At 49.0% G+C, this 12,434-nt stretch overlaps 2 protein-coding genes and 1 long non-coding RNA gene across 4 annotated transcripts in view; 1 reads left to right on the top strand and 2 right to left on the bottom strand.

Moving 5' to 3' along the window:
* The first annotated feature begins 2,697 nt into the window (after positions 1 to 2,697).
* The window catches only part of LOC149913782 (uncharacterized), a 15,764-nt gene continuing 6,027 nt past the window's right edge, over positions 2,698 to 12,434 (top strand). The window contains exons 1-5 of one of the 2 annotated variants that reach the window (XR_016461012.1): positions 2,698 to 2,851; positions 3,848 to 4,011; positions 4,291 to 4,353; positions 9,549 to 10,083; positions 11,535 to 11,704. This is a non-coding gene — a long non-coding RNA (uncharacterized LOC149913782). Of the gene's footprint in view, positions 2,852 to 3,238; positions 4,012 to 4,290; positions 4,354 to 9,548; positions 10,084 to 11,534; positions 11,705 to 12,434 lie in introns of those variants that run through there. The other variant, XR_016461011.1, reaches the window with a different exon arrangement.
* On the bottom strand, positions 8,356 to 10,378 carry LOC116236706 (myelin-oligodendrocyte glycoprotein-like). Its single transcript, XM_090129220.1, has 3 exons — positions 10,069 to 10,378; positions 9,374 to 9,715; positions 8,356 to 8,948 (listed from the first exon to the last, which is right to left on the bottom strand). Exons 1-3 carry the CDS (start codon positions 10,166 to 10,168, stop codon positions 8,761 to 8,763), a joined length of 630 nt encoding a protein of 209 aa, XP_089985346.1. The 5' UTR covers positions 10,169 to 10,378; the 3' UTR covers positions 8,356 to 8,760.
* The window catches only part of LOC116236730 (uncharacterized), a 13,002-nt gene continuing 12,255 nt past the window's right edge, over positions 11,688 to 12,434 (bottom strand). Inside the window, exons 30-32 of the mRNA XM_090129165.1 lie at positions 12,389 to 12,409; positions 12,271 to 12,291; positions 11,688 to 12,176 (exon numbers count right to left, since the gene is read on the bottom strand). Of these exons, the coding sequence (XP_089985291.1) occupies positions 12,151 to 12,176; positions 12,271 to 12,291; positions 12,389 to 12,409 (68 nt within the window). The 3' untranslated portion in view covers positions 11,688 to 12,150. The remainder of the gene's footprint in view (positions 12,177 to 12,270; positions 12,292 to 12,388; positions 12,410 to 12,434) is intronic.

Raw genomic sequence — 12,434 nt, 5'->3', positions numbered from 1 at the left:
TACACCAGACCCCAAATCTGTTTCTTCTGGGAAGTGGCCAATGACCACTTTTGTCCCAGGAAGGAATTAAACCAGTATTAAGGAAAAAGGGAAACTCAGCAGCAAGGGAACCCAATCAAAGGGAACAGCTTCCAACGGTAAGACCCAAAGTACTCACTCAGTATTTCTGCTTGTTTCGCTGGAAAAGAAAGAGCAGAGCAATGCACGGTTAGACGGGACAGCTGCTCATCCCATGGCTATTCCCATAACCCTGACCACAGATCTTTGTATTCTGTAAGTGGCCAATGACCACTTTGGTCTTAAGAAGTAATAAATCTAGTCTGAAGGAAAAAGCAATCCCAATAGCAATTGATCATCAATCAGAGAGTAGTGCTTCCCATGACAGAACCCAAAGTTATTTGTTTTGAGAAAGAAAACTCACCCAGTGTTTCAGCTTGTTGTGCTGTAAAAGAAAAAGCAGTGCATGGTCAGAAGGGACAGCTGCTCATCCCATGGCTATACCCATAACCCTGACCACAGATCTTTGTATTCTGTAAGTGGCCAATGGCCACTTTGGTCTTAAGAAGTAATCTTACTGACATGGAGGAAGAAGCAAACACCATAGGAACAAACGATCAGAGAGAACAGCTTCCCGTGGGAAGAACCTAAGTACTTTGATATGTGGAAGAAAACTCACCCCCTGCCAAAGCTTGAGCGGCTGGAAAAGAAAGAGCAGAGCAGTGCACGGTCAGAGGGGACAGGTGCTCATCCCATGGCTGATGCCATGGGGAGACCCTGAATTCCCTCACTTTGAGAAAGGAGATTTACCCAACACTGCATCTTTTCTCTCTGCAAAACAAAAGCAAAGGAAATGCATGGTGGGAGGGAACAATTTCTCATCCCATGGCTACTCCCATAACCCAGACCCCAAATCTTGTTCTGGGAAGTGGCCAATGACCACTTTGGTCTTAAGAAGGAATTTTACACAATAGCAAACACAATAGCAACTGATGATCAGAGTGAACCGCTTCCCATGGGAAGAACTTAAGTACTTTGATTTGTGAAAGAGAACTCACCCTCTGTCAAAGCTTGATCCGCTGGAAAAGAAAGAGCAGAGCAGTGCACAGTCAGAGGGGACAGCTGCTCATCCCATGGCTGATGCCAATTTGGGGAGACCCCGAATTCCCTCAGAGTGAGGAAGGACACTTACCCAACAATGTGTCTTTTTTCTCAGCTAAATAGAAGCAAAGAAAATGTATGGTCAGAGGGAGCACCTTCTCATCCCATGGCTACTCCCACCCCCCGACCTTAACCCTTTTGATATCTGAAGAGGACAGTGGCCGCTTTGATCCCAAGAAAGAATTAAACCAATAGGAAGAAACCGATTGGGCAAAAGTTTTGCAAATGGATGAGTCAGGATCCACACATCCAATTACCGCATTTCCTCCCATAACCCCTGTTCATCTCACAGTACAACACATCCCAAGGCCCCAAAGATCCCATGGTCCCAACCCATCACATAAACCCAGCACTCTGCAGTCTTCTATCAGTTCCATTAAAGGGACTTTTGTGGTGGAAGGGGCTGGAAGGACTCACTCAGCTCTCTGATCTGTGCAGCTGCAAAACAAAGCAGAGGAAGAGGTGGTGAGCAGGGCAGCTTGGTTTGTGGGGACGTCTGCAGAGGGTCTGGACCTTTCCACCTGCCCCACGGTCCATCCAAGTTCCTACCTTTCCACCCTTCCTTTTTCCCCTCCTTCATTCCCAAAAAGAAAGGCATACGTTATTTAATGACCCCTGGGAATCTCAGTAAAAATCTCCCATCCTCCTCCTGTGTACCTCCATGGATCAGAGCTCAGCACCACCCCGACCATCCCTGTCCCTGCACAGCACCTCCCTGTGCTCCATCCCCTCCACTCTCAGCTCACCTTGCTTTCTATACAGAAAAAAAATGACGACAGCAAATGACCCAAGCAGAAGTGTGACAACCACAGCCATAGCCACTGCCCACGAACGGACGATCTCGGAAAATGGATCTGGAAAAAACATCAAACAAGGGTTCTTTTTCCATTGCCATATGTGCAAAATCAAGACTCAGACTTGGGAGATCGCAAAACCAGAAGGGGCAGCAAGCAGGGAGCAGTGACACACAATGGCAGCATGCCCAGCTTGGCACAGGTGGAGGAGCTGCTGAGCATCCTGTGCCCACTGCCACTGAGACATGAAGAAACCCATCCCAGAAACCCAACCCACCCACCTCATCCATGCAGATCCATCCCCAAATCACACTGTGCGCCCACTGCAACTCCAGCATCTCATGGAGCAGTACAGCCCCGACCTCTTCCAAAGGCTGCTGTCATTCAGCTCTCCATCCATGGATGTGTGGATGAGGATGGACAGAGGTGGGGGTGTGACACACAAACCCAGGGACACCGGGAGGCATCACCCCAGCCACTGACCTGACACCTCCAGCTCCACCACGGCTTCTGCATAGCCATCACCATCTTCCACAGTGCAGATATATGAGCCACTATCAGAGGATCTCACAGCTGTGATGCGCAGACCCAGGTTTCCATCAGAGAGACCATCCCTGAGCAGTTCTGTCCTCCCTTTATATTCCGCCATCTGCTCCAGGTCCACTCCATTTTGGTAGTGATGCACAAAACCAGAGGACCGTTGCTGGATCCATCTGATGTCTGAGCTCCAAACATCCTTGCACGGGGACAAGTGGCAGCGCAGCACGACGTCCTGTCCCACATTGGCAGTGACACGGAGGCTCGGTGCTACCACATTGAGCTGGGCTGGACAGTGAGAAGGGCACGGAGAGATGGTGAGATGGTGGCTGTGTGAATGTGGGGGCATGGAGCGGCACAGGGTGAGTTGGTGTGTGCTCCATCCCATGTAAAAGCACTGGAGAGGGAGGAGGAGGGAGTGGGGAAGGATTTGTGTGGGTGGGAGCCCACTGATGATGTGTGGTGGAGGTGAAGAAGGGATAGAAATTCTGCCCAAAATGGCGTGTTTCATGATACACAGAAAGTGAAAGTAGAAGCCAAGTGTGTCTGGGTGCTGGGCTTTGGTCTGGCCTGCCCCATGGCCACTCCCCACCCCACAGCAAGACCTCTGCCAGGCACAGCGGCCCCACAGGACCCCTACCTGATCCCAGATGCAGGAGGTGCAGAGCCACGAGATAAGGCAGGAGGGTCCTCCAGGGGAGGGCGAAAGTGGGGTGGTTGCAGCCCAATACGGAGTGCATCTGTGCTGGAGAAGAGGAGGGGGGAAGGAATTGGGGAAGGGAGAGAGAGGCAGAAGACTGAGAAGGAGACGGTGGAGGAGGTGGAGAAGAAAATGGGTGAAAAAATGGGTAAATGATGACAGAAAAAGATAGGGTAAGGGAGTGGTGATCCGGAAATGGAGAAGGAGTTGGAGAAGGAGATGCTGGAGAATATGAGGAAGAAGATTTGGAAAGAAGATGAGAAAAAATTCAGGGGGAATGTGAGAGTAGAAGCTGTAGGAGAAGAAAGGGGCCCAGTGTGTTATAACCACCAGGGGAGGAGGAGATGGGGTCAGTCAAACATGAGCACAGCCACCACCGCTTTCGGCAGTGCCAGTGCTCCTCACAGGCTGTGGGGCAGAGCAGGTGACCCCAGAAGGATTTCCCGTACAAGGAGCCCCCCAGAGACAGAAATCCCTCACCTGAGCTGCAGGCAGTGCGTGGCTACACCCAGCTTCTCCTACCTTTGCCCAGTTTCTACCTTTGCCCAGCTCCAGGTTTCAATAGGAGGAACTTGGCCATGGATCAATGCGGGCAAAGGTTGGAGAAAATTAAACACACCTCATTGCAGCTTCATGCAATGGTCTCTGCATCCACCAGGAACATGGACCCAGGAGAAGCATTGTCATAGCACGGGGGAAATCCGCAGGCTGCGTTCCATGAGCATTTCTCTCTATTTCTCCAACCTCCCACTGGTTACAGGAAGAAGTAGCGCTGCCAGATGGCTGGCGATGCTGGATTACGGCTTGGAGCATCTGGGCCAGGTGGGAGCTTGCTCTATGCTATGCCCAAGATGTGGTGATTTCTTTGGTCAGTAAGGATTTTTAAGTAGCTGACCATTAATGCAGGAGTTAATATCCGTTTGCCCTCTTACACTCCCACAGCCTCTTTTTAGGTGCTCTGTGGATGAGCACGGTTTTGTGGAGAAGGTGGGAGATGCTAATGGGGGGGAGATCACTCGGTGCAGTTGGGGCTTGGTATGGTTTTTTATTTTCTTGTTTTTGTGTATTTTTTGTCTATTAATGTGTTTTCTTCCTTTTTAGGTTCCTGCGGGGAGCCCTGTTCTGCTGGGAAAGCAATAACTGATAACAGATTACGATCAGCAGGTATGCTTTATTACATTGTGACAGAGAAGAACAGTGCTAACACCCAAAGCCATTTTTCCACCTTTGCTTCTGCGTGCATGCTTATATTTCAGAAGCGTTACATATTCATTAGATGCCCACAAAGCCTAATACATGGTCATATTATTTCCCAAAATGTCCATCCCTTTTCCAGGATCTCTGTCTCCTCCCATTTTCTTCCTTTCTATGGTTTCTTTCTTCCAATTGGATTTGAGTTGGAGGTCGCACATCCTCAGTTTGGTGGTTGCTCAGGCAGCTTTCGCTCACAGAACTGCAGTGTTCTCACTCAATACAAACACTGGCTCCACTTGTTTCAGTGTGGGTTTCCTTTCTCACTTGGAGTTATTGTGGGTTTGGTATCCTGTGCAATTAGCAGTCTATGAAGCTCAACTCCTGTGGTTACTGTGAGGCGCAGTTCATCTCTCAATCCTGTTCTTTAGGTGGTTTTCTGGAACAGAAAGAGAAAAGCAATGGATGCTGAGGTGGGACAGCTTGTCAACCCCACATTGCTTTGGTTTGGGGAAGACTCACCCAATTCTTTAGTTTCAACCACTGGAAATGGAAGAAAAGTAACACATACTGAGGTGGGACAGCTTGACATCCCATGGGAAACCCCATACTCCTTGGGGTTGGGGAAGACTCACCCAATTCATTAGTTTCTATCACTGGCAAAGAATGAGAAGAACGATGCATGATGAGAGGAGCTTCTCATCCCACAGCTCACAGAAAGAGATTAATGTTTTAATTTCGGGACACTCACCCATCTCTTCACACAATTTAACTGGAAAGGAACAAAAAGCAACACACGGTGAGAGGAATATCTCATCCAACAGTGCACACAGCCTGATCCCCCCCTTTCTTTTTTTAAATTTGGGAGAGAGGACTCACCTAGTTCTGCAAGATGATTTCTGCAAAAGGAACAAAGAAGAAACACATAATGAGGCAGGTCAGATGATCATCCCATGGCTGATCCGATGGGAAGACCCCAAACTGCTTAAATTCAAGGCGGCTGACTTACATTTGCATTCATTCTCTCTGCAAAGGGAAGGCAGAAATAGTGCGTGGTGAGAGGACCATCTAATCCTACAGCTCCCGCAGGCAGAACATTTAAAAAAAAAGAAATTGGGAATGAAGACTCACTGAATGCCGCAGCTTGTTCCGCTGGAAAAGAAAGAGCAGAGCAGTGCACGTGCACGGTCAGAGGGGACAGCTGCTCATCCCATGGCTGATGCCTTGGGGAGATCCCGAATTCCCTCACTGTGGGGAAGGAGACTTACCCAACTCTGCATCTTTTCTCTCTAGAAAAGAAAAGCAAAGGAAATGCATGGCCACAGGGAACACCTTCTCAACCCATGGCTGCTCCCATAACCCAAACCCCAAATGTTTTTGTTCTGGGAAGTGGCCAATGACCACTTTGGTCCCGGGAAGGAATTAAACAAGAATGAAGGAAAAAAATACACCCCAATAGCAAGGGAGAATCAATAAGAGAGAACATCTTCCCATGAGAGAACCCATAGTTACTTGGTTTGAGATAGAAAACTCACTCAGTGTTTCAGCTAGTTGCGCTGGAAAAGAAAGAGCAGAGAAGTGCATGGTCAGAAGAGACAGTTGCTCATCTCTTAGTAGACGATATGGAGTGACCCTGAATTCTCTCAGAGTGAGGAAGGAGACTTACCCAACTCTGCATCTTTTTTCTCTGCAAAACAAAAGCAAAGGAGATGCATGGTTAGAGGAAACACCTCATCCCATGGCTGCTCCCATAACCAAGACCCCAAATCTTTTCGTTCTGGGGAGTGGCCGATGTCGACTTTTGTCCCAGGAAGGAATTAACCAGAATGAAGGAAAAAAATAAACCCAATAACAAGGGATAATCAATCAGAGAGAACAGCCACCTGTGAGAGAACCCAAAATTATTTGGTTTGAAAAAGAAAAATCACTCAGTCTTTCTGCTTGTTGCTCTGGAAAAGAAAGAGCAGAGCAGTGCACAGTCAGAGGGGACAGCTTCTCATCCCATGGCTGATGCTATGGGGAGACCCTGAATTCCCTCTCTCTGGGAAAGGACACTTACCCAACTCTGCATCTTTTCTCTCTGCAAAATAGAAGCAAAGGAAATGCATGGTTAGAGGGAACACCTTCTCATCCCATGTCAAATCCCATACACCAGACCCCAAATCTGTTTCTTCTGGGAAGTGGCCAATGACCACTTTTGTCCCAGGAAGGAATTAAACCAGTATGAAGGAAAAAAGGAAACTCAGCAGCAAGGGAACCCAATCAAAGGGAACAGCTTCCAACGGGAAGACCCAACGTTACTTTGTTTGAGAAAGAAAACTCACTCAGTATTTCTGCTTGTTGTGCTGGAAAAGAAAGAGCAGAGCAGTGCACGGTCAGAGGGGACAGCTGCTCATCCCATGGCTGATGCCTTGGGGAGACCCTGAATTCCCTCAGAGTGGGGATGCAGACTTACCCAACTCTGCATCTTTTCTCTCTGCAAAAGAAAAGCAAAGGAAATACATGGTCACAGGGGGCGATTTCTCATCCCATGGCTACTTCCATAACGTAGACCCCAAATCTTTTTGTTCTGGGAAGTGGCCAATGAACCATCTGGTCTTAAGAAGCAATTTTGCTTACTTGGAGGTAGAAGCAAACACAATAGCAACTGATGATCAGAGAGAACAGCTTCCCATGGGAAGACCCAAGGTTATTTGGTTTGAGAAAGGAAACTCACCCAGTATTTCAGCTTGTTGTGCTAGAAAAGAAAGCAGAGTAGTGCACGGTCAGAGGGGACAGCTGCTCATCCCATGGCTATACCCATAACCTTGACCACAGATCTTTGTATTCTATAAGTGGCCAATGACCACTTTGGTCTTAGAAGGAATAAATCTAGTCTGAAGGAAAAAGCAATCCCAATAGCAAATGATCATCAATCAGAGAGTAGTGCTTCCCAAGACAGAACCCAAAGTTATTTGTTTTGAGAAAGAAAACTCACCCAGTGTTTCAGCTTGTTGTGCTGTAAAAGAAAAAGCAGTGCATGGTCAGAAGGGACAGCTGCTCATCCCATGGCTATACCCATAACCCTGACCACAGATCTTTGTATTCTGTAAGTGGCCAATGGCCACTTTGGTCTTAAGAAGTAATCTTACTGACATGGAGGAAGAAGCAAACACCATAGGAACAAACGATCAGAGAGAACAGCTTCCCGTGGGAAGAACCTAAGTACTTTGATATGTGGAAGAAAACTCACCCCCTGCCAAAGCTTGAGCGGCTGGAAAAGAAAGAGCAGAGCAGTGCACGGTCAGAGGGGACAGGTGCTCATCCCATGGCTGATGCCATGGGGAGACCCTGAATTCCCTCACTTTGAGAAAGGAGATTTACCCAACACTGCATCTTTTCTCTCTGCAAAACAAAAGCAAAGGAAATGCATGGTGGGAGGGAACAATTTCTCATCCCATGGCTACTCCCATAACCCAGACCCCAAATCTTGTTCTGGGAAGTGGCCAATGACCACTTTGGTCTTAAGAAGGAATTTTACACAATAGCAAACACAATAGCAACTGATGATCAGAGTGAACCGCTTCCCATGGGAAGAACTTAAGTACTTTGATTTGTGAAAGAAAACTCACCCCCTGTCAAAGCTTGATCCGCTGGAAAAGAAAGAGCAGAGCAGTGCACGGTCAGAGGGGACAGCTGCTCATCCCATGGCTGATGCCAATTTGGGGAGACCCCGAATTCCCTCAGAGTGAGGAAGGACACTTACCCAACAATGTGTCTTTTTTCTCTGCAAAATAGAAGCAAAGAAAATGTATGGTCAGAGGGAGCACCTTCTCATCCCATGGCTACTCCCACCCCCCGACCTTAACCCTTTTGATATCTGAAGAGGACAGTGGCCGCTTTGATCCCAAGAAAGAATTAAACCAATAGGAAGAAACCGATTGGGCAAAAGTTTTGCAAATGGATGAGTCAGGATCCACACATCCAATTACCGCATTTCCTCCCATAACCCCTGTTCATCTCACAGTACAACACATCCCAAGGCCCCAAAGATCCCATGGTCCCAACCCATCACATAAACCCAGCACTCTGCAGTCTTCTATCAGTTCCATTAAAGGGACTTTTGTGGTGGAAGGGGCTGGAAGGACTCACTCAGCTCTCTGATCTGTGCAGCTGCAAAACAAAGCAGAGGAAGAGGTGGTGAGCAGGGCAGCTTGGTTTGTGGGGACGTCTGCAGAGGGTCTGGACCTTTCCACCTGCCCCACGGTCCATCCAAGTTCCTACCTTTCCACCCTTCCTTTTTCCCCTCCTTCATTCCCAAAAAGAAAGGCATACGTTATTTAATGACCCCTGGGAATCTCAGTAAAAATCTCCCATCCTCCTCCTGTGTGCCTCCATGGATCAGAGCTCAGCACCTCCCCAACCATCCCTGTCCCTGCACAACACCTCCCTGTGCTCCATCCCCTCCACTCCCAGCTCACCTTGCTTTCTATACAGAAAAACAATGACGACAGCAAATGACCCAACCAGAAGTGTGATGACCACAACCAGAGCCACCTTCCAGGGATGGACGATTTGGGAAAATGGATCTGGAAAAAACATCAGGATAAGGGTTCCTTTTCCATTGCCATATGTGCAAAAGCAAATCTCGGACTTCTTGAGATCGCAAAACCAGAAGGGGCAGCAAGCAGGGAGCAGTGACACACAAAGGCAGCGTGCCCAGCTTGGCACAGGTGGAGGAGCTGCTGAGCATCCTGTGCCCACTGCCACTGAGACATGAAGAAACCCATCCCAGAAACCCAACCCACCCACCTCATCCATGCAGATCCATCCCCAAATCACCCCGTGCGCCCACTGCAACTCCAGCATCTCATGGAGCAGTACAGCCCCGACCTCTTCCAAAGGCTGCTGTCATTCAGCTCTCCATCCATGGATGTGTGGATGAGGATGGACAGAGGTGGGGGTGTGACACACAAACCCAGGGACACCGGGAGGCGTCACCCCAGCCACTGACCTGACACCTCCAGGTTCACCATGGCTTCTGCATAGCCATCACCATCTTGCACAACACAGCTGTACGAGCCACTATCAGAGGATCTCACAGCTGTGATGTGCAGATCCAGGTTTCCATCAGAGAGACCATCCCTGAGCAGTTCTGTCCTCCCTTTATATTCCTCCATCTGCTCCAGGTCCTCTCCATTTTGGTAGTGGTGCACAAGGCCAGAGGACCGGTGCTGGATCCATCTGATGTCAGATCTCCAAACATCCTTGCACGGGGACAAGTGGCAGCGCAGCACGACGTCCTGTCCCACGATGGCAGTGACATGGAGGCTTGGTGCCACCACATTGAGCTGGGCTGGACAGTGAGAAGGGCACGGAGAGATGGTGAGATGGTGGCTGTGTGAATGTGGGGGCATGGAGCGGCACAGGGTGAGTTGGTGTGTGCTCCATCCCATGTAAAAGCACTGGAGAGGGAGCAGGAGGGAGTGGGGAAGTATTTGTGTGGGTGGGAGCCCACTGACGACGTGTGGTGAGGTGAAGAAGAGACAGAAATTCTACCCCAAATGGCGCGTGTTTCATGATACACCCAAAGTGAAAGTGAAAGCCAAGTGCGTCTGGGTGCTGGGCTTTGGTCTGGCCTGCCCCATGGCCACTCCCCACCCCACAGCAAGACCTCTGCCAGGCACAGCGGCCCCACAGGACCCCTACCTGATCCCAGCTGGAGTAGGTGCAGAGCTACGAGATAAGGCAGGAGGGTCCTCCAGGGGAGGGCGAAAGTGGGGTGGTTGCAGCCCAATAGGAAGCGCATCTGTGCTGGAGAAGAGGAGGGGGGAAGGAGTTGTGGAAAGGAGGGAGAGGAAGGAGATGGAGAAGGATTTAATGGGGGAGATGTGGAAGAAGGTGGGTAAAAAATGGGTAAGAGATGAGAGAAGAAAATAGGGGAAGGAGGTGGGGGAAGAAGATTGGGGACGGAGATGGATAAGGAGGCTGGAAAAGATGTGGAAGGAGATCTGGAAAGGAGATGTGAAGTAGTTCAGGAAGAATTTGACAGTAGAAGCTGTAGGAGGAAAGAGGGACCCTGAGGGTTACAGCCACCAGAGCAGGAGGGAATGGGGTCAGTCAAACATGAGTTGCATGAGCACAGCCACCACCACCTTGGGCAGTGCCAGTGCTCCTCACAGGCTGTGGGGCAGAGCAGGTGACCCCAGAAGGATTTCCCCTACAAGGAGCCCCCCAGAGACAGAAATCCCTCACCTGAGCTGCAGGCAGTGCGTGGCTACACCCAGCTTCTACCTTTGGCTCCAGGGTGTGGTAATTGCCTCCAAGGAACTTTACCCTTTTGCAATGGGGCAAACGGTTGGGGAACTCTGAACACCAATATCCTGCTGCAGCTTTGTGCACCACCCTGGGGCTCTGCATTCACCCAGGATGAACATGGATGCAGGATAAGCATTGCCTTAGCACAGGGAAAAGCCATGGGCTTTGCTCCATGAACTTGCTCTGAGCAATGTCCAGGTGTGGTGGCTTCATTGGTCAGTAGGGATTTTTATGGTAATCAACCATTAAATGTTTACCTCTGTTACACCCCCACAGCCACTCTTCCTATGTTGAGGGGTTTATGTGGTCAAGGAAGTGTTTGTGGGGAAGGTGGGTGATCACTGGGTGCACTCAGTGCATGGAATCTGGATTCCTGTGATTAAGGAGAGCTGCAATGGCGGGGAGTGAAAGGGGGAGGGCCGTCCTGTGGGATGTGTGCTGGAAGAATGTTAGGCTCCAAGCTTGTTCAGCAGCTCCCCCCCCCGAGCCATAAGCTGTTGGATGAGCTCTTGGTGAATGGTTACCATCAGCACAGCGGAATGAGGAACACACGTGGCTGAAGCATCAGGAGGAACCTTTAGGGCTGTTGTTTCTTTGTGCATCCAATGTGAGTGATGGGGGTCATTGTGGGGGAGAGTCCCCCCTGCTGTGGAGGGTCAGCTCTGAAATGCAGGGCTGTTCTCATAGCACTGGGATGGGACACAAAGGGCCATGGTTGGTGCTCTCCCCTTGAGGAAGGTAGGTGTGTTACATTTAAGTTATTATTGTTGCTGTAATTATAGATATTTTTTTTTTAAGTATTGTTTTTCAAATTTTCTTATTTTTGTGTATTTTTTGTGTGTTTTCTTCCTTTTTAGCTTCCTGGAGGGAGCCTTGTTCTGCTGAGAAAACAGCACATGGTGAGAAGGGTCGGCTTGTTTTCTGATAGAGCCCACATTGCTTTGGTTCCAGCATGAAGACTCAGCCTGTTCTGTGGAACCAAACCCCCAATTACTGATAACAATCAGTGATCGATTACCATCAGCAGGTATGCTTTATTATATTGTGACAGAGAAGAGCAGTGTTAACACCCAAAGCCATTTTCCACCTTTGCTTCTGCATGCATGCTTCTATTTCCAAAAGCGTTACATATTCATTAGATGCCCACAAAGCCTGATACATGGTCATATTATTTCCCAAAATGTCCATCCCTTTTCCAGGATCTCTGTCTCCTCCCTTTTTCATCCTTCCTATGGTTTCTTTCTTCCAATTGGATTTGAGTTGGAGGTTGCATATCCTGAGTTTGGTGGTTGCTCAGGCAGCTTTGTCTCACAGAACTGCAGTTCTGTGTTCTCACTCAGAACGAAAACTGGCTCCACTTGTTTCAGTGTGGGTTTCCTTTCTCACTTGGAGTTATTGTGGTTTTGGCATCCTGTGCAATCAGCAGTCTGTGAAGCTTGACTCCTGTGGTTACCGTGAGGCGCAGTTCATCTCTCAGTCCTGTTCTTTAGCTGGTTTTCCTGGAACAGAAAGAGAAAAGCAACGGATGCTGAGGTGGGACAGCTTGTCATCCCACGGGAAACCCCATATTCCTTTAGTTTGGGGAAGACTCACCCAATTCTTTAGTTTCTACCACTGGAAAAGGAAAAGGAAATTTAAGCATGATGAGGTGGGACAGCTTGTCATCCCATGGGAAACCCCGTCTTTCTTTAGTTTGGGGACAAACACTCACCCACTGCTTCTGTTCGTTTCTCTGGGAATGAAAGAGCAAAGCAATA

Source organism: Phasianus colchicus, chromosome 35 (genome assembly GCF_987193195.1).
Source record: "Phasianus colchicus chromosome 35, bPhaCol1.hap1.1, whole genome shotgun sequence".
Lineage (NCBI taxonomy): Eukaryota > Metazoa > Chordata > Aves > Galliformes > Phasianidae > Phasianus > Phasianus colchicus.
This window is presented reverse-complemented; position numbering and strand designations above follow the sequence as displayed.

Excerpts from the sequence above, each read along its gene's own strand:
- LOC116236706 (XM_090129220.1), bottom strand. The coding sequence starts at position 10,168 with ATGCGCTTCCTATTGGGCTGCAACCACCCCACTTTCGCCCTCCCCTGG. Across the intron at positions 9,716-10,068 it reads CCTACTCCAGCTGGGATCAG|CCCAGCTCAATGTGGTGGCA; the intron begins GTAGGGGTCCTG and ends CTCACTGTCCAG. Across the intron at positions 8,949-9,373 it reads GGTGAACCTGGAGGTGTCAG|ATCCATTTTCCCAAATCGTC; the intron begins GTCAGTGGCTGG and ends TGTTTTTTCCAG.